At 39.9% G+C, this 18,692-nt stretch overlaps 1 protein-coding gene across 2 annotated transcripts in view; it reads right to left on the bottom strand.

Moving 5' to 3' along the window:
• AIFM1 (apoptosis inducing factor mitochondria associated 1) overlaps positions 1-18,692 on the bottom strand; it is a 50,786-nt gene that overhangs the window by 14,113 nt on the left and 17,981 nt on the right. For both annotated transcript variants that reach the window (XM_077145471.1, XM_077145470.1), the window contains exons 4-6: positions 17,349-17,473; positions 16,719-16,849; positions 8,920-9,010 (exon numbers count right to left, since the gene is read on the bottom strand). In XM_077145471.1, the coding sequence (XP_077001586.1) occupies positions 8,920-9,010; positions 16,719-16,849; positions 17,349-17,473 (347 nt within the window). The remainder of the gene's footprint in view (positions 1-8,919; positions 9,011-16,718; positions 16,850-17,348; positions 17,474-18,692) is intronic.

Here is an 18,692-nt window from a genome sequence, read left to right as displayed (position 1 = left end):
TAGACATCTCTTATAGGTGACATTATACAATATTTTTCCTTATGTGCCTTGGCTTATTTCACTGATCATAATGTTTTCAAGGTTCTTCCCTGTTGCAGCATGTCTCAGAATTTCATTCCTTCTTAGGGCTGAATAATAATCCATTGTGTATATGTACTACATTTTGTTGATCCATTCATTTGTTGAATGATATTTTGGGTTTTTTTCACCTTTTGGCTACTGGGAATAATGCTGCTATGAACAATGCTATACCAATATCTGTTTGAGACCCTGCTTTCCCTTTCTTTGGGTATATACCTAGAAGTGGAAATGCCAGTTCATATCATAATTCTATATTTAACTTTAAAAAAATATTTTTATTGACAAAACAAAACAACATACAAACATGAACATTCTTAACATATGAACATTCCATACTTGGTGTACAATCAGTGGCTCACAATATCATCACACAGTTGTATATTCATCACCATGATCATTTCTTAGAACATTTGCATCACTCCAGAAAAAGAAATAAAAAAAGAGGGTGGTGCACTGGTGGCTCAGTGGCAGAATTCTCGCCAGCTGTGCCGGAGACCGATTTGATTCCTAGAGCCTGCCCATGTAAAAAACAAAAACAACAAAAAACTCATACATACCATACCCCTTACCCCTCCCTCTCACTAACTACTAGCATTTCCATATATCCAATATATTTTAACCTTTGTTCCCCCTATTTTTTCTATACCCTTTACCATTCCCTTTCATTGAGTCTAGTATTTCAATCTACTTAATTTATTTTAACATTTCCCCATTATTATTTATTTTTTAAAAATTTTTATTAATAAAACCACCAACATACAAACACGAACATTCTTAATGTATGAACATTCCATACTTGGTGTGCAATCAATGACTCACAATATCATCACATAGTTGTATATCATTACCATGATCATTTCTCAGAACATTTTTATCACTCCAGAAAAAGAAATAAAAAGAAAAAACTCATACATACCATACCCCCTTACCCCTCCTTCTCATTGACCACTAGTATTTCCCACTACCCAATTTATTTTAACATGTTCCCCCTATTATTATTTATTTTCAATCCATATTTTTTACTCATCTATTCATATCATAGATAAAAGGAGCATCAGACACAAGGTTTTCACAAGCACACAATCACATTGCAAAAGCTTTATCATTATACAGTCTTCTTCAAGAAACATGGCTATAGGAACACAGCTCTGCAGTTACAGGCACTTCCCTCTAGCTCTCTAATACCTTAAACTAAAAAGGGGATATCTATATAATGCGTAAGAATAACCTCCAGGATAACCTCTCAACCCTGTTTGGAATCTCTCAGCCATTGACACTTTATTTTGTCCCATTTTTCTCTTCCCCCTTTCAGTCAAGGTTTTCTCAATCCCTTAATGCTTAGTCCCAGATCATTCCAGGAATTCCGTCCCATGCTGCCAGGGAGGTTACACCCTGGGAGTCATGTCTCACGTAGAGAGGGGGAGGGCAGTGAGTTTGCTTGTCGTGTTGGCTGAGAGAGATACGCCACATATGAGCAACAAGAGGTTCCCTCGGGGGTGACTCTTAGGCCTATTTTTTTTTAACTTTTTTATTAATTAAAAAAAAAAATTACAGGACCATTCTGTTTCTGGTATATTGTATTCCGGAAAAAAAAAATTACAGGAAAGAAACAAACATTCTTAATATGTGATCATTCCATTCTACATATATAATCAGTAATTCACAATATCATCACATAGTTGCATATTCATCATCATTTCTTAGAACATTTGCATCAATTCAGAAAAAGAAATAAAAAGACAACAGAAAAATAAAACGAAAACAGAAAAAAAAACCATACAGACCATACCCCTTACTTCTTCCTTTCATTGATCACTAGCATTTCAAACTAAATTTATTTTAAATTTCTTCCCCCTATTATTTACTTTTATTCCATATTTTCTACTCATCTGTTGTCTTAGGCTTAATTTTAAGTAAGCTTAGCTTATCCTTTACGGGGATAAGTTTCATATGAACAAACCCCAAGACTGAGGGCTCAGCCTATTGATTTAGTTGTCTCCACTAGTTGCGAGAATATCAGGAATTCTCCAGTGGGGAAGTTGAATTTTCCCCCTTTCTTGCCATTCCCCAAAGGGGACTTTGCAAATATTTCTTTATTCACTCTTCAAACCACTCTGGGATTTACTAGGGCATCACACTGGACAAACCTACAAAATCTCATGCCCTATTCAAGGTTCCATGTACTTATGGTGTTTAATTAAACTGTCCATATAAGTTTTATTAGGAAATGCACTAATCAAAGCATAAAGTTTGTACCAAATAAACTTTTTTTGCTTCAGTCTCACACAGAGGTTAATTTCATGTTTTTCCTTCTAGCTGCTCCAAGACACTGAAGACTAAAAGATCAATATACTTTCAGCAATCATATTTATTTGTTAAATCCTATCTTCTCTGTTATAAATCCTCCTTCTTCTCTGATCCTTCTCCCAACCTTCAGGGATATTTGAACTATGTTCCTTCTAACTTTTCATGTTGATAAGGGGTGTTGACAATGCGGGATGGAGGGATGGTACTAGTTGATGTTCTAGAGAGGCTGGACTCTCTGGGGTTCAAGACTTATCTGATCTAGGAACCCACCTGGAGGTTTCTTTAGGTTTCTGGAAGGTAAACTTAGTACGTGAAACTTCTGTGGACTCTCAGATAGAACTCTAGGTGTTCTTTAGGGTTAACTCTCTGTTTTTAATAATGGTCATCCTTAAGAGTGCAAAGTGGTATCTCAGGAATTAGCGTCTGCCTAAAGTGATCCTTAAGAAACTGTTTCTAAATAATCACTGGCACCATGGTTCCTGTTACCCAGTTTCTTTCAGTGGCCATAATTTCCTAAGCAGCCAACATTAAATCAAGTCACTACACTCCAAAGTTCCTACCTAATTTGTGGAATTGTAAATATGAGAATGGGGATAGCTTTTTCTACTTGGCTCTTTGGAACCTTTGTTTATTTTTTAACAACTCCCCTACATCCTCAACATTTTTATAGAATGCTTTCTCCAACTTCCAGTCTTCACTAAAACTCTGAGAATAACTTACATGCAGAGAATGCAAATTCACCCACATTCCACACGTCACAAGGCCAGGAGGAGCACTGGCATTTCCCAGGCTTCCCGATGTTGCTGCTGCTGCTGCTGCTGGTTTCAGAACCATGTATTCTTATCCTCTTTTGAGGGACACCACCCTATAGCCCTACTCATTGCTGTACTCTTTGCTGTTATCCAGCCATCTTCCAGCCATTCCCCTTCATTCAACAAAGTCCTTGGAATCTGGCTCATACTTTCCCTCCAAGACATAGCCAGGATCTTGTTATCTCCTAAAACTCTACTTCTACCTCAAATATCCCAGTTCTTTTTCTTCTTTTTATCATTATAATCTACTTTTTTTTATCATTATAATCTACTTTTTTTTCTTGTGAAAAATAACATACGTACAGAAAAGTAGTAAGTTTCAAAGTACATTGCAACAATCAGTTGTAGAACAGATTTCAGAGTTTGGTATGGGTTACAACTCCACAATTTTAGGTTTTTACTTGTGGCTGCTCTAAGGTCCTGGAGACTAAAAGAAATAGTAATATAATGATTCAGCAATCATACTAATTTGTTAAACCCTACCTTCTCTGGTCCACCTTCACCATATTTCTCCCACTCTTTAGGGGTATTTGGGCTATGCCTATTCTAACTTTCATGTTGGAAGAGGCTATCGATAATATGGGATGGGGGACAGAACGAGACGATGTTCTGGAGAGGCTAGTCCCTTGGCATTTCAGGTCCCATCTGGAGGTTGTAGGTTTCTGGAAAGTTACTCTAGTGCATGGAACCTTTGTAGAATCTTATATGAAGCCCTATGTATTCTTTAGTATTGGCGGGAATGGTTTTGGTTTCGGTTTCGCAAGTTACGATAGGTAGCAATGTCTAACTGAAGCTTGCATAAGAGTGACCTCCAGAGTAGCCTCCCAACTCTGTTTGAACTCTCTCAGCCACTGATACCTTATTTGTTAGACTCCTTTTCCCCTTTTGGTCAGGATGGCATTGTTGATCCCATGGTATCAGGGTCAGGCTCATTCCTGGGAGTCATCTCCCATGCTGCCAGGGAGACTGTCGTGTCCCACGTAGTGGGGAGGGCAATGATTTCCCTTGCAAAGTTGGGTTTAGAGAGACAGTGGCCACATCTTAGCAACAAAAGAGGTCCTCCAGACATGACTCCTAGGCATACCTATAGGTAGACTAAGCTTCTCTGCTACATATATAAGCTTCATAAGAGCAAGCTTTAAGATCAAGGGCTTGACCAATTGATTATCCCACTCTTTGATCACAATTTTCCCATCCTTCTAGCTTTCTTCCAGTCTTCCTCTCACCTATTCTTACTCTCAAATCTTTCCATTTATTGGTCCCCAGCTGGCTGTTCATCCCCATATGATCTGGACCAATGGTCGATCATTTGAACTATTCTCTTACCAATATCCTTAATTCCTTTGCAATCTACTTTTTCTTGCAGTTAAGAACTTGAGCCTTACAGAGCCCCCAGTCTTGGGGTTTGTTCATATGAAACTTAACCCTGCAAAGGATAGGTCAAGTCTACTTAAAATTTAGGCCTAAGAGTCACCCCCAAGAGAGCCTCTTTTGTTGCTCAGATGTGGCCCCTCTCTCCAGCCAACACAACAAACAGTCTCACCACCCTCCCCCTGTCTACGTGGGACATGACTCCCAGGGGTGTGGATCTTCCTGGCAACATGGGACAGAAATCCCAGAACAAGCTGAGACCCAGCATCAAGGGATTGAGAAAACCTTCTCGACCAAAAGGGGGAAGAGGGAAATGAGACAAAGTGTCAATGGCTGAGAGATGCCAAACAGAGTCGAGAGGTTATCCTGGAGGTTATTCTTACACATCAAGTAGATATTATCTTGTTATTCAAGATGTAATGAAGAGGCTGGAGGGAACTGCCTGAAAATGTACAGCTGTGTTCTAGTAGCCATGTTTCTTGAGGATGATTGAATAATGATACAGCTGTGACTATGTGATTGTGAAAACCTTGTGTCTGATGCTCCTTTTATCTACCTTGTCAACAAACGAGTAGAACATATGGAACAAAAATAAATAATAGGGGGAACAAATGTTAAAATAAATTTAGTTTGAAATGCTAGTGATCAATGAAAGCAAGGGGTAAGGGGTATGATAGGTATAATCTTTTTTCCTTTCTTTCCTGTGTTCTTTTTATTTCTTTTTCTATTGTCTTTTTGTTTCTTTTTCTGAATTAATGCAAATGTTCTAAGAAATGATGAATATGCAACTAGGTGATGATATTGTGAATTACTGATTATGTATGTTGTTTTATTTTGTTTCTTATTTTTTAATTAATAAATAAATTTAAAAAGTTAACACTTAAAAACTATAAAAAAAAACAAAAAACAAACAAACAAACAAAAAAAAGAGCTTGAGCCTTAGAATCAGAGAAAACAGGGTTCTAGTCTCTGCTCCACTACGTACTTCCCTGAGACCACTCATTCAAGAAATATTTATTCAACACCTACTTTATTATGTGCTAATATGTGTCAATCACTGTTCTCAGTGCTGGAGACACACTGGTGAAAAAGACAGATACATTCCCTTCCTTCAGAGTCTAGCAGCCAAGAAAATTTAACCAGCACAAACACAAATTAAGAGTGAAAAATGCTATAATAAGGTAGTACAGGTTTTTCTAGGAACACATGACAGGTGTACCTGATCTAGCTAGGGTGGGTTGGGTATGGCATTTGGGGGCAATGACATATCAATTGAGATCTGATGGATGAGTAGCTTCTTAGCCTCCTTTCATCTATTATTGGTAAGCTCCCTTTTCAATTCAATCTGACTACTCAATTCACACACTTTTCACTCTGATAACCACCTTGTATCCTACTTTATTGTGAAAACAAGTGAAGTCATTAGATGTGCTCTTCTTCAGTTTCCCATCAGGGTTCCTGCCTTCCCAATCCTCAAATAAAAGCTTATCATTTATGTAGGTAGCAGAGAAGCTTAGCCTAACAATAGGTATGCCTAAGAGTTACTTGTGGAGGACCTTTTTTGTTGTTCAAATGTGGCTTCTCTCACTCTAAGCCCAACTCCATAAGTGAAATCCTTACCCTCCCCACTACATGGGACATGACGTCCAGGGGTGAAAGTCTCCCTGGTGGCATGGGAGATGATTTCCAGGGATGAATCGGTCCTGGCACCATGGGATAAACAATTCCATCCTGACCAAAAGGGGGAAAGAGGTGTAACAAATAAGGTATCAGTGGCTGAGAGAGTTCAAATAGAGTTGAGAGGCTACTCTGGAGGTCACTCTTATGTAAGCTTCAGTTAGACATCGCTACCTATCATAACCCAAACAAAACCATTCCAGCCAATCCTAAAGAACACCTAAGAAAATATATAAGATTCTACAAAGGTTCCATGCACTAGGGTAACTTTTCAGAAACCTACAACCTCCAGATGGGTCCCAGGATGAGATAAGTTTTGGTGGAGCCTGGCAAGTTATGGTAGGTAGCAATGTGTAACTGTAGCTTGCGTTTAAGAGCAGCCTCTCAACTCTATTTGAACTTGCTCAGACATTGATACCTTATTTGTTATATTTCTTTTCTCCTTTTTTGGTCAGGATGGCATGGTTGGTCCCACAGTGCCAGTGTCAGGCTCATCCCTGGGAGTCATCTCCCATGCCACCAGGGAAGACTTTCATTCCTGGATGTCAAGACCCACATAGTGGGGAGGGCATTGATTTCACTTGCAGAGTTGGACTTAGAGAGAGAGAGAGAGGTTACATCTGAGCAACAAAAAAGGTCCACCACCACCACCATTACCACCATTATCCTGATTTGGGCTCCTATCATCTTTTGCCTGGATTATTGCAATGGTCTTTGAATTGTTCTCTCTCTTGTCACGTCCCTCTGAAATTTATCCTGCTCATAGCTAAACAGAAGAATTATTTAAAATTCAATCCAAAATGTTTGACATCCTTGCCTATAACTATTCAGAAGCAACTCAAGACCTGGAGGATAAAGCTCAAGCTCTTTTACATGAGAAAGCTCTCCATGATCAGACCCCAGCATTACTTCCCAGCATCATCTCTTGCTGCTCCATAACTTCCATTCCTTAACTTTCTGCTCTAAGAGTACCTAGCAGCTTGTATTTCCCTTCATCAAACATGCTTTTTCATACCCTTCTGCCATTGCTCATACTGTTCTTTAATTCTTGAATGCTCTTTGCTCTTTTCTAGTCTGGCTAATATCTTCTCATTCTAAGACTTTCTCCTTCAGGAAGCTTTCCCTGAAGCCCTCACCATGCTGGGAACTCTTCCCAATTATTCCAACAATACACTGTGCATATCTCTCTTACTATATATATATATTTATGTTTTATGATTATCTGTTCATGTTTCTGCCTAATGTTATTAGTCCCTGTGCTGGTTTGAAAGGAAGTATGCCCCCTAAGAAAAGCCATGTTTTAATATAAATCCCATTTCATAAAGGTAGAATAATCTCTGTTCAATACTGTATGTTTGAAACTGTAATGAGATCATCTCCCTGGATGATGTGATTTAGTCAAGAATGGTTGTTAAACTGGATTAGGGGATGACATGTCTCCACCCATTTGGGTGGGTCTTGATTGGTTTATTGGAGTCCTATAAAAGAGGAAATATTTTGGAAAATGAGAGATTCAGAGAGAGCAGCACCACGAAGCAGAGTCCACCAGCCAACAACCTTTGGAGATGAAGAAGGAAAACGCTTCCCGGGGAGCTTCATGAAACAGGAAGCCAGGAGAGAAGGCTAGCAGATGACGCCATGTTCACCATGTGCCCTTCCAGCTGAGAGAGAAACCATGACCGTGTTCACCATGTGCCTTCTGACTACAGAGAGAAACTCTGAACTTCATCGGCCTTCTTGAACCAAGGTATCTTTCCCTGGATGCCTTTGATTGGACATTTCTATAGACTTGTTTTGATTGGGACATTTTCTCGGCCTTAGAACTGTAAACTAGCAACTCATTAAATTCCCTTTTTAAAAGCCGTTCCATTTCTGGTATATTGCATACCAGCTGCGAGCAAACTAGAACAGTCCCTAAGGGCAGGGCCTGTGTGTTATACTTTATATAAGATATCATTACTAGCTTATGCAAAAAGCTATATCCTTCTTTTCTTCTATGTCTCCATTACAGGGGAAGAAGAGGGCCTATCCCTATCAAAAAACAATTCCTCCTCTTGTGCTGTTACCTTTTCTGGAGTTTTCTCTTTTAGATAAACCCACCTCTCTTTCTATTGGAACACTCCCATTAGATTACAAACATACTTTGGTATTTCCCATTAACAAAAACTGAATAAATACAACAAAACCCTCCTTGGACCCCACAAATGCCCTCCAGTAAAATGCCCCATTACTCAGGCACTCACCTGTATAAAATCTAATGATATTTTCGATACTGAGCAATGCCTGAATTATCCTACTGTTCCGAATAATATACATTTCATCAATCTCTTGTCATTGAAATTTTAGTGTGCAAAAATATGAAGGAGGAGGAAGGGCAGAAAAGCAAATCAGGAGACTTAACAGCTTTTTTACGCTTACAGTCCCAACAACTTGAACTTCTTGGGAAAGTTTAGCCTGCATGTAACCCTAGCCTATGATATCGGTGCTTTCCCCAGGAGGACACACTAAATAAAGCAAATTGGCAATAGTAAACCTAAAATGCCTCGATCCCTTGATGAACTACAATGGCAGAACAGACATAAATGGTGGTGGGACTACAACAGTCACCATACTTGCTGTCCATATGTGCATATATGCAGATCCTGACAAAGGAAGCAATCTAGTAGCTCACCTTCTTTCCAGTGAGGACAGCCACACCACCATTCTCAATGTTAGGCAGGTCCTGAGCAGAGACATAGAAAGAAGGTGGCTGGAAATATATGCTAAAGAGAGAAGAGGGGGAAAATGTTATAAGCATCTAGAATTGCTAACCACTTTCCCCATAGCTTAAATAAAATTGTTTCCATCATAAAAGTAATTTTAGGAACATTTTTCCAAAGTAAATCTCCAAGGCCATTAAATTTTGGTCATGATTTGCTTATACAGAGGTATTCTAGATCAGTTTTCAACTGGGGATAACTTTACCTCCAGGGGATATTTGGCAATGTCTGGAGACATTTTTGGCTCTCACAACTGGGGTGGGGTAGAGGATGTACTATTATCTAGTAGGTAGAGGCCAAAGATGCTTCTAAGTATCCTACAATGCATAGGACATGCCCCCTTCCCCCCAAAAAACCCACTTATCTGGCCCCTAAATGTCAATAGCATCAAGGTTAAGAAATGGTTCACCTAAAAGTGACAATAAGAGGGGTGCCCAATGAGCTGGTATTACATACACACCCAGACAAATTGTCCAGAATGTTGGTCAATGTAACAACTAGTTTTAGCTCCTGAGATGATTTCATCTCAAACAGTAGATATCAACTATGAGACACTGATTAAGGGATGGCTACCTTAATAATAAATGAAAATTATTCATACTGCTTGAAAACGAGTATAATAGCTGGGGAGAGAAGTGAGTAGATGTGTAAAATTTAGTCCAGTATCAAAGAGAGTGGTAACGGAAAAAACTGGAACCCAAAGAACAAGATAGTAGAATGAAGAGATCTATGGAGTCCTTTAGAAGGAAAAGGTTTCTGAACCTGTATCTCCAAGTCTCTTGTATAAATATTTTAATAAAGATGCTCTTTCTCACACTGTTCCTACTCTACCCCCACAATTCTGAATGTCTGCTAGGATGTCAAAGAATGTGCCATTAAAGAGTTTCTTTTCTTTTACTCTTATGGGGACATGCCTAAGCAAGTATAAAGAACTGACAACACAGGCCAAGATGATCTTTACTAAAGAAACCTATCATAAAGCATTGGCACTGGAAATATGAGCATTAGTACTTCAAAGCTGTGCTGTACCCTAGAAAATCCATGTTTGTAATTCTAATCAATCTTGTGAGAGCAACGGTTTCTTCTAATCCCTATTCAGTACTATAGGTAGGAACTTGATTAGGTTATCTCCACAGAGATGTGGCTCTGTCAATTGTGGGTATTAAACTTGATTTGATGGAGATATCTCCACCCATTCTACGTGGGTCTTGACTAGCTTACTGGAATCCTATAAAAGAGGAGCCATTTTAGAGAGAATTCCTTTTGTGAATGAGGAGAGAGCTGCAGATCCATGACAGAAGGATGAGAGAACCAGAGTCCACCACCCAGTAAACCTTGGAGATGAAGAAAGAAAATGCCCCATGAAGCAAGAGACCTGGAGAGAAAGCTAGCAGACACCACCATGTTCACTATGTGTTCTTCCAGCTGAGAGAGAAATGCTGAATATCACTGGCTTTCTTGAACCAAGGTATCCTTCCCTGGATGTCTTAGATTGGACATTTCTATCGACTTGTTTTAATTTGGACAATTTCACAGCCTTAGAACTGAAAACTAGCAACTCATTAAACTCCCCTTTTTAAAAGCCGTTCTGTTTCTGATATACTGCATTCTGGCAGCTAGCAAATTAGAACAGATTTTGGTACCAGGAGTGGGGTGCTGCTGAGGTTTGCAAACATCAAATATGTTGGAACAGCTTTTTAAATGGATAAGATTTTGGAGGAGTTGTGAGAAGCTTGACAGAGAAGGTCTAGAATGCTTTGAGACTGTTGGTAGAAATGTAGATAAAGATAGCTCTGATAGGGCTTTGGACAGAGATGAGGCATGTGTTATTGCAATCTGGAAGGAAGATGATCCTTGTTTTAAAATGGCAGATAATCTGGCAAAATTGACTAGTGACTTTGACTGCAAATCAGATTTTAAAAGCCATGAACTTAGAGATTTAGCAGAAGAGATTTCAAAATTAAATGTGGCAAGTGCAGCCTGGTTTCTCCTCACAGCTTATAGTGAAATGCAACAGGAAAGAGATGAGCTGAGAACTGAACTCTTGGGTACAAAAAAAAAGAGAGAGAGAAATTGACGTTCTGGAAAATCCTGGGCTTTCAGGAAGGGAGGCCGCAGAGAATGGTGCCCCACATGAGGATCTGGCCAAATGTATAAGCAGTGAGCTATTTCAGAGAAAACCAGGACTGGACATGGAGCTATCCAGGAAGGATTTGTGGAAACCCCTTATGTCTGGTGGGCATGATCTGAGGCTACTGCATAGAAAGCCAACGAGAGTTTTGTGGGATCTGTATAAACACAGCCACTGCCACTCTGGACTGAGGGGCTCAGAAAAAGGACACATTGCAGGAAAAATAACTTCAGAGACAGAACCATGGAGGCTGAGGTCTACAGTTAAGAAGCCTCGCACTAGGAAAGCAGACCCAATGAAGCACATGGAGAGGGTGAGTTTGCCCTGAAGGCAGAGGATGGGCCTTCCATCTCATTGCAGCAGAAGAGTGGTACGCTCTCCGGCCTTGGAGAGGGTGCAGCACATTCCTAGGGGATTGGGGAGAGTCTGGCTCCCACCACGTGGAGGGTTTGAGTGTGTGCCCCGGAGATGACAGAGAGCCTGGGTGTGACCCCAAAGCTTGGAGAGGGTGAAGCTGAGAAAAAGGTGGTCTCCCCAGTTTCCCCCAAGGTTGCATTCAGAGAGAGGCAAGTCACTGTGTAGGCCCTTGGAAAGGGTGGGACTGCTACTTTCTAAGGTCTTGAAGATAAATGATTATCAGACTTTGAAATCTAACTTGCTCTGCAAGTTTTTGAGACTCCTTGGGTCCTATGACCCCTGTGTTCCTTTCTCCCTATAGAAATGGGTATATGTATCCTATGACTGTTCCTCCTTTGCATGTTGGCAGCAAATAACTTGTTCTGAGTTTTACAGGTCCAGAGCCAGCAGGGAAAATTTTGCCTTAGGACTGTCCATGCCTGCAGCTGACTTTGATGAGACTTTGTACTGGTTTTAACTTTGTATTGTATTTGTAATGTTACTGAAATGGTTTACGGTTCTCTGATATTGTTACAGAATGAATGTATTTCATATATGGGGAAAACATGTCTTTTTTAGGGCCCAGAGGGTAGAATGCGCTGTTTGAAAGGATTTATATACCCTAGAAAAGCCATGTTTTAATCCTAATCAATCTTGTGAGAGCAATGGTTTCTTTAATCCCTATTCAGTACTATAGGTTGGAACCTGATTAGGTTATCTCCACAGAGATGTGACTCCATCAACTGTGAGTATTAAACTTGATTTGGACTTCCGGGTCAAGATGGCAGCTTAACAATGTGCGCATTTTAGTTCGTCCTCCAGAATAACTACTAAATAAGCAGAAACAGTACAGAACAGCTCCCGGAGCCACGATAGTGACCGGACACACAGCATACCCCAGTCTGGACCAGCTGGACTGGCTGCGAGCACCCCCCAGAACCCAGGGAGAGTCTGCCAAAGTTAAAGGTACCACATCATCTTATGCTGGTGAGACCTGCAGTCAGACAAGCGCCACATACTGGGCAGGATAAGAAAAACAGAGTCCAAAGACTTCACAGGAAAAGTCTTTCAACCTGCTGGGTCTCACCCTCAGGGTAAATCGATGCAGGTGACTCTTTCCTCCTGATAGGAGGCCAGTTTGGTCTGGGAAAATCTGGCTAGGTTCTATAATACCTAAGTAGACCCTCCTAAGGGTGGGGGAGGAAAGGCACCATACAAGCAGGGCAAGAAACAAGAAAACAAGAACTGAAAAATTCTCCTCTGTTAAACAAAACTTAAGCTAAAGGTCCAGATAAAGCTAAACAGAATGTCAAAGAACAGACAGACACAAATTCATCCAGCAAGAAAACCCTAGATAAAAGAAGTGAAAGCAATCTCCAGAATAAACTAATTAAGGTAATTAAATGCCTAGACGCCAGCAAAAAATAACAAATCACACTAAGAAAACTGAAGATATGGCCCAGTCAAAGGAACAAACCAACAATTCAAATGACATACAGGAGCTGAAACAATTAATTCAGAATATATGAACAGACCTGGAAAACCTCATCAAAAACCAAATCAATGAATTGAGGGAGGATATAAAGAAGGCAAGGAAAGAACAAAAAGAAGAAACTGAAAGTCTGAAAAAACAAACCATGGAACTTATGGGAATGAAAGACACAGTAGAAGAGATGAAAAAAACAATGGAAACCTACAATGGTAGAGTTCGAGAGACAGAACATAGGATTTCTGAACTGGAGGACTGAATATCTGAAATCCGACAAGAAACAGAAACTATAGGAAAAAAAATGGAGAAATATGAGCAGGGACTCAGGGAATTGAAAGACAATATGAAGCGCATGAATATACGTGCTGTGGGTGTCCCAGAAGGAGAAGAGAAGGGAAAAGGAGGAGAAAAACTAATGGAGAAAATTATCACAGAAAACTTCCCAACTCTTATGAAAGACTTAAAATTACAGATCCAAGAAGTGCAGCATACCCCAAACAGAACAGATCCAAATAGACATACTCCAAGACATTTAATAATCAGAATGTCAGAGGTCAAAGAGAAAGAGAGGATCTTGAAAGCAGCAAGAGAAAAGCAATCCATCACATACAAGGGAAGCCCAATAAAACTGCGCAGATCTCTCAGCAGAAACCATGGAGGCGAGAAGACAGTGGGATAATATATCTAAATTATTAAAAGAGAAAAACTGCCAACCAAGAATTCTATATCCAACAAAACTGTCCTTCAAAAATGAGGGAGAAATTAAAACATTTTCAGACAAAAAATCACTGAGAGAATTTGTGACCCAGAGAGCAGCTCTGCAAGAAATACTAAAGGGAACACTTGAGACAGATACGAAGACAGAAGAGAGAGGTGTGGAGAAGAGTGTAGAAAGGAAGACTATGAGTAAAGGTAAAAAGAAGGAAAATTAGATATGACATATAAAATCCAGAAGGCAAATAGTAGAAGAAAGTACTACCCATGCAGTAATAACACTGAATGTTCATGGATTAAACTCTCTAATCAAAAGACATAGTCTGGCAGAATGGATTAAAAACCAGGACCAATCTATACACTGTCTCTACTCAAAGGACACGAGGCAAAGGACACAAATAGACATTTACACACCAATGTTTATAGCAGCATTATTAACAATTACCAAGAGATGGAAACAGCCAAAATGTCCATCAACAGACATTTGGCTAAACAAACTGTGACATTTACATAAGATGGAACATTATGCAGCTGTAAGACAGAATAAAGTTATAAAGTATATAACAACATGAATGGACCTTAAGGACATTATGCCAAGTGTGATTAGCCAGAAAAAAAAGGACAAATACTGTATGGTATCACTGATATGAACTGACATTAGTGAATAAATTTGGAATATTTTGTTGGTAACAGAGACCATCAGGAGATAGAAATAGGGTAAGATATTGGGTAATTGGAGCTGAAGGGATACAGATTGTGCAACAGGACTAAATATAAAAACTCAGAAATGGACAGCACAATATTACCTCACTGTAATACAATTATGTTAAAACACTGAATGAAGCTGCATATGAGAATGATAGAGGGAGGAGGGCTGGGGCATAAATGAAATCACAAAGAAAGATAGACAATAAAGATTGAGATGGTGTAATCTAGGAATGCCTAGTGTGTATGATGATAGTGACTAAATGTACAAATTTAAAAAATGTTTTTGCATGAGGAAGAACAAATGAATGTCATTACTGCAATGTGCTGAAAATAGATGGTACTTAATAGTTTAAAATTTCAACTAATGTGTGAGACTAAACCAAAATATGTTTATTTGGTACAAATCTATACTTTGACTAGTGCATCTCCTAATATAACTTATGCAGACAGTTGATTGAACAGCTTAAGTACATGGAACTTTGTATAGGACATGAGATTTTGTTGGTTTGTCCAGGTGATGCCATGATGAATCCCAGAGCGATTTGATCAGTGAGTGGAAAAGTATTTGCAAAGTCCCCTTCGGGGAATGGTGGGAATGGGGGAAAACTCAACTTCCCCAAGTTGAATTCTTGATATTCTCACAAGCAGTGTGGACAACCAAAGCTGTGGGCTGAGGCCCCAGTCTTGGGGTTTGTTCATGTGAAGCTTGACCCCACGGGGGATAGGTCAAGTCTACTTAAAGTTAAGCCTAAAAGTCACCCCCAAGAGAACCTCTTTTGTTGCTCAGATGTGGCCTCTCTCTCCAGCCAACACAGCAAGCAGACTCACCACCCTCCCCCTGTCTACGTGGGACATGACTCCCAGGGGTGTGGATCTTCCTGGCAGCGTGGGACAGAAATCCTGCAATGAGCTGAGATTCAGCATCAAGGGATTGAGAAAAACTCTAGAATGAGCTGAGACCCAGCATCAAGGGATTGAGAAAACCTTCTCGACCAAAAGGGGGAAGAGTGAAATGAGACAAAGTGTCAATGGCTGAGAGATTCCAAACAGAGTCGAGAGGTTATCCTGGAGGTTATTCTTATGCATTAAGTAGATATCACCTTGTTATCCAAGATGTAATGGAGAGGCTGGAGGGAACTACCTGAAAATGTAGAGCTGTGTTCCAGTAGCCACGTTTCTTGATGATGATTGTGTAATGATATAGCTTTCACAACGTGACTGTGTGATTGTGAAAACCTTGTGTCTGATGCTCCTTTTATCTACCTTGTCAACAGATGAGAGGAACATATGGAATAAAAATAAATAATAAGGGGAACAAATGTTAAAATAGATTTAGTTTGAAATGCTAGTGATCAATGAAAGGGATCAGTAAGGGGTATGGCATGTAAAATTTTTTTTCTTTGTTATATTTTTCTGTTGTCTTTTTATTTCTTTTTCTGAATTGATGCTAATGGTCTGGGAAATGATCATGATGATGGATATGCAACTATGTGATGATATTGTGAATTGCTGAGTGTATGTGTTGGGAATGTTTGTGTTTCTTGTAATTTTTTTTAATTAATAAAAAATTTAAAAAAAAACTTGATTTGATGGAGTATGTCTCCACCCATTCTACATGGATCTTGATTAGTTTACTGGAATCCTATAACAGAGGAGACATTTTGGAGAGCATTCCTTCTGAGAATGACGAGAGAGCTGCAGAACCATGACAGAAGGATGAGAGAACTTCATCTCCAGCGACCCTTGGAGATGAAGAAGGAAAATGCTTTCCGGGGAGCTTCATGAAGCAAGAGGCCTGGAGAGAAAGCTAGTAGACACCACCATGTTTGCTATGTGCCCTTCCAGCTGAGAGAGAAATGCTGAATATCACTGGCCTTTTTGAACCAAGGTATCTTTCCCTGGATGCCTTAGATTGGACATTTCTATAGACTCGTTTTAATTTGGACAATTTCACAGCCTTAGAACAGAAAACTAGCAACTTATTTAATTCCCCCTTTTAAAAGCCATTTTGTTTCTGGTGTATTGCATTCCAGCAGCTAGCAAACTAGAACAAGGGCCAACATTACACTCTCAACCACTGCTAAACCTGGTAACAGAATCCAGGACCTTGCCTGTTGCCTCTAAGCTGTACCAAGTGTACACCATAGTGGACTCCAATGTGCAGGCAAGTCATCTCTCCTATGTTACTGCCTGAGGAGGTGGTGGGATCCTAATCCACAACTTGAGCCTTGTTTAAGATACTAGTCAGGCCCATTTTATACACGTGTACATACCTTCTCTCTTTTCCATTCCACTGCCTAAACCGCAGTGTCTTTGTGACATTTGGATCATCTGAAAACCACAGTTCTTTTGAAAGAGGAGGTCGCATGTATGGCAACTCAGGGTCTTCAGATACAATCAAGACCTTTAGATAAAAAAATAATACTTATCAGATTCATGTCACTGAAGAGGCAAATGTCACAGTGTTCACACTGGCTAAGTGCCTGCAGACTTATCCTCTATGCCAAGCAAAATAATGTGTTGGGGACAAGAGGATAGCCTAAGATGGCGACTGGGCTAACATGGCCACCCTGGCTGATGCAACAGCACCTACTTAGTACAACAAGGTTCTTCACGGAAATAGGTTCCCTCCGGGACCTTCCCGCCGGCGCGAATTCCCCACCAATTATCTAACCAGTCTTTCCCGCCGGCGCGAACTCCCTCCTATCATAATGCTCCACATACCCTACTCCCTCCCCAAGCCGGTATATATACACCTGGCTTGGTTAATAAAATTTGCAGCTTGATCAGAATCCTGTCTTGCTGTCCTTCTTGCGTCTCTCTGTCCCATAGCCATTCTTCCCTCAGCAGGTGGCGGACCCCGTTGACTGTCCTGCGGGTCAGGACAATAATGTGCACCTTACCCTGGCCCCAGGATCCCGAGCTCGGATGGATCTGGCTGCAGCAAAAGCAGCTGTGCCTCCACCAATTAGCAGGAAAGGAACATGACTTGGCACTCTGACTTGAGGAACTGGCTCTCCTTCTGAAGCTGTAAGCAACAGACCAGAAAGGGTGAATCCTCTTAAAATCTCAGATGATTACTTGCCATTACTAGTAAAAAAAAAAAATAAAAAGAAATAAATCACCTTGCACTAGTCTGAATCCTTAATATAAAGCTAGCAAAACACTATACTTACATTAATCTCAATAAACTTCACAGCATCCTGATGAGAGAGGAAAAGTGAGTACCCCTTTCATTTCACAAGTAAAAAATACCAAAAAAGAGGTGAATGATTTAGCCTATGTCATTCATTCATTAGGTACTGTAATTAGAACCTAGCATACCTATTTATTTATTTCTAAGATATACTAGAAAGTGGAAATGTTACTGCCTCTACCCTTCCCATTAACTTCCTAGTGACTAAGAGAAAAATATCACATTCACTTTCACCTTTTGGAAGCAAGACAGGGGGGTGAAATTAGGTAGGTCATTTGGGGATTATTATACAATGCTCAACAACAAGGAGGTATCATCGAAGAAAGCAATACTAATTGCCTACTCAGAGTTGTTCGGTTTATCAAAGGATTAAAATAGTCCTCTCTGAAAATCAGTGAATTATTTGGGATGGAAGTGATGGCCCAGCAAATAGATATATCTGTATGATATAAGAAATTGAAACTCCAAAAACTCAAATTTTCCTCTTTGAAAAAATGGCTTCCCGCTAAGTATAGAATTGCCATATGACCCGGCAATACCACTGCTAGGTATTTACTCAGAGGACATGAGGGCAAAGACACAAATGGACATTTGCACACCATTATTTACAATTGCCAAGAGATGGAAACAGCCTAAATGTCCATCAATAGACGAGTGGCTAAGCAAGCTGTGGTATATACACACAATGGAATATTATGCAGCTGTAACACAGAATAAAGTTATGAAGTATGTAACAACATGGATGGACCTTAAGGACGTTATGCTGAGTGAGGTTAGCCAGAAACAAAAGGACAAATACTCTATGGTCTCACTGATATGAACTGACATTCGTGGATGAACTTGGAAAACTTCAGTTGGTAACAGAGACCATCAGGAGATAGAAATAGGGTAGATATTGGGTAATTGGAACTGAAGGGATACAGATTGTGTAACAGGACTGATGGTAAAAATTCAGAAATGGATAGCACAATACTACCTAACCGTAATACAATAATGTTAGAACACTGAATGAGGCTGAATCTGAGAATGATAGAGGGAGGAGGCCTGGGGG

This window comes from Tamandua tetradactyla, chromosome X (genome assembly GCF_023851605.1).
Source record: "Tamandua tetradactyla isolate mTamTet1 chromosome X, mTamTet1.pri, whole genome shotgun sequence".
NCBI classification, from domain to species: Eukaryota; Metazoa; Chordata; class Mammalia; order Pilosa; family Myrmecophagidae; genus Tamandua; species Tamandua tetradactyla.
This window is presented reverse-complemented; position numbering and strand designations above follow the sequence as displayed.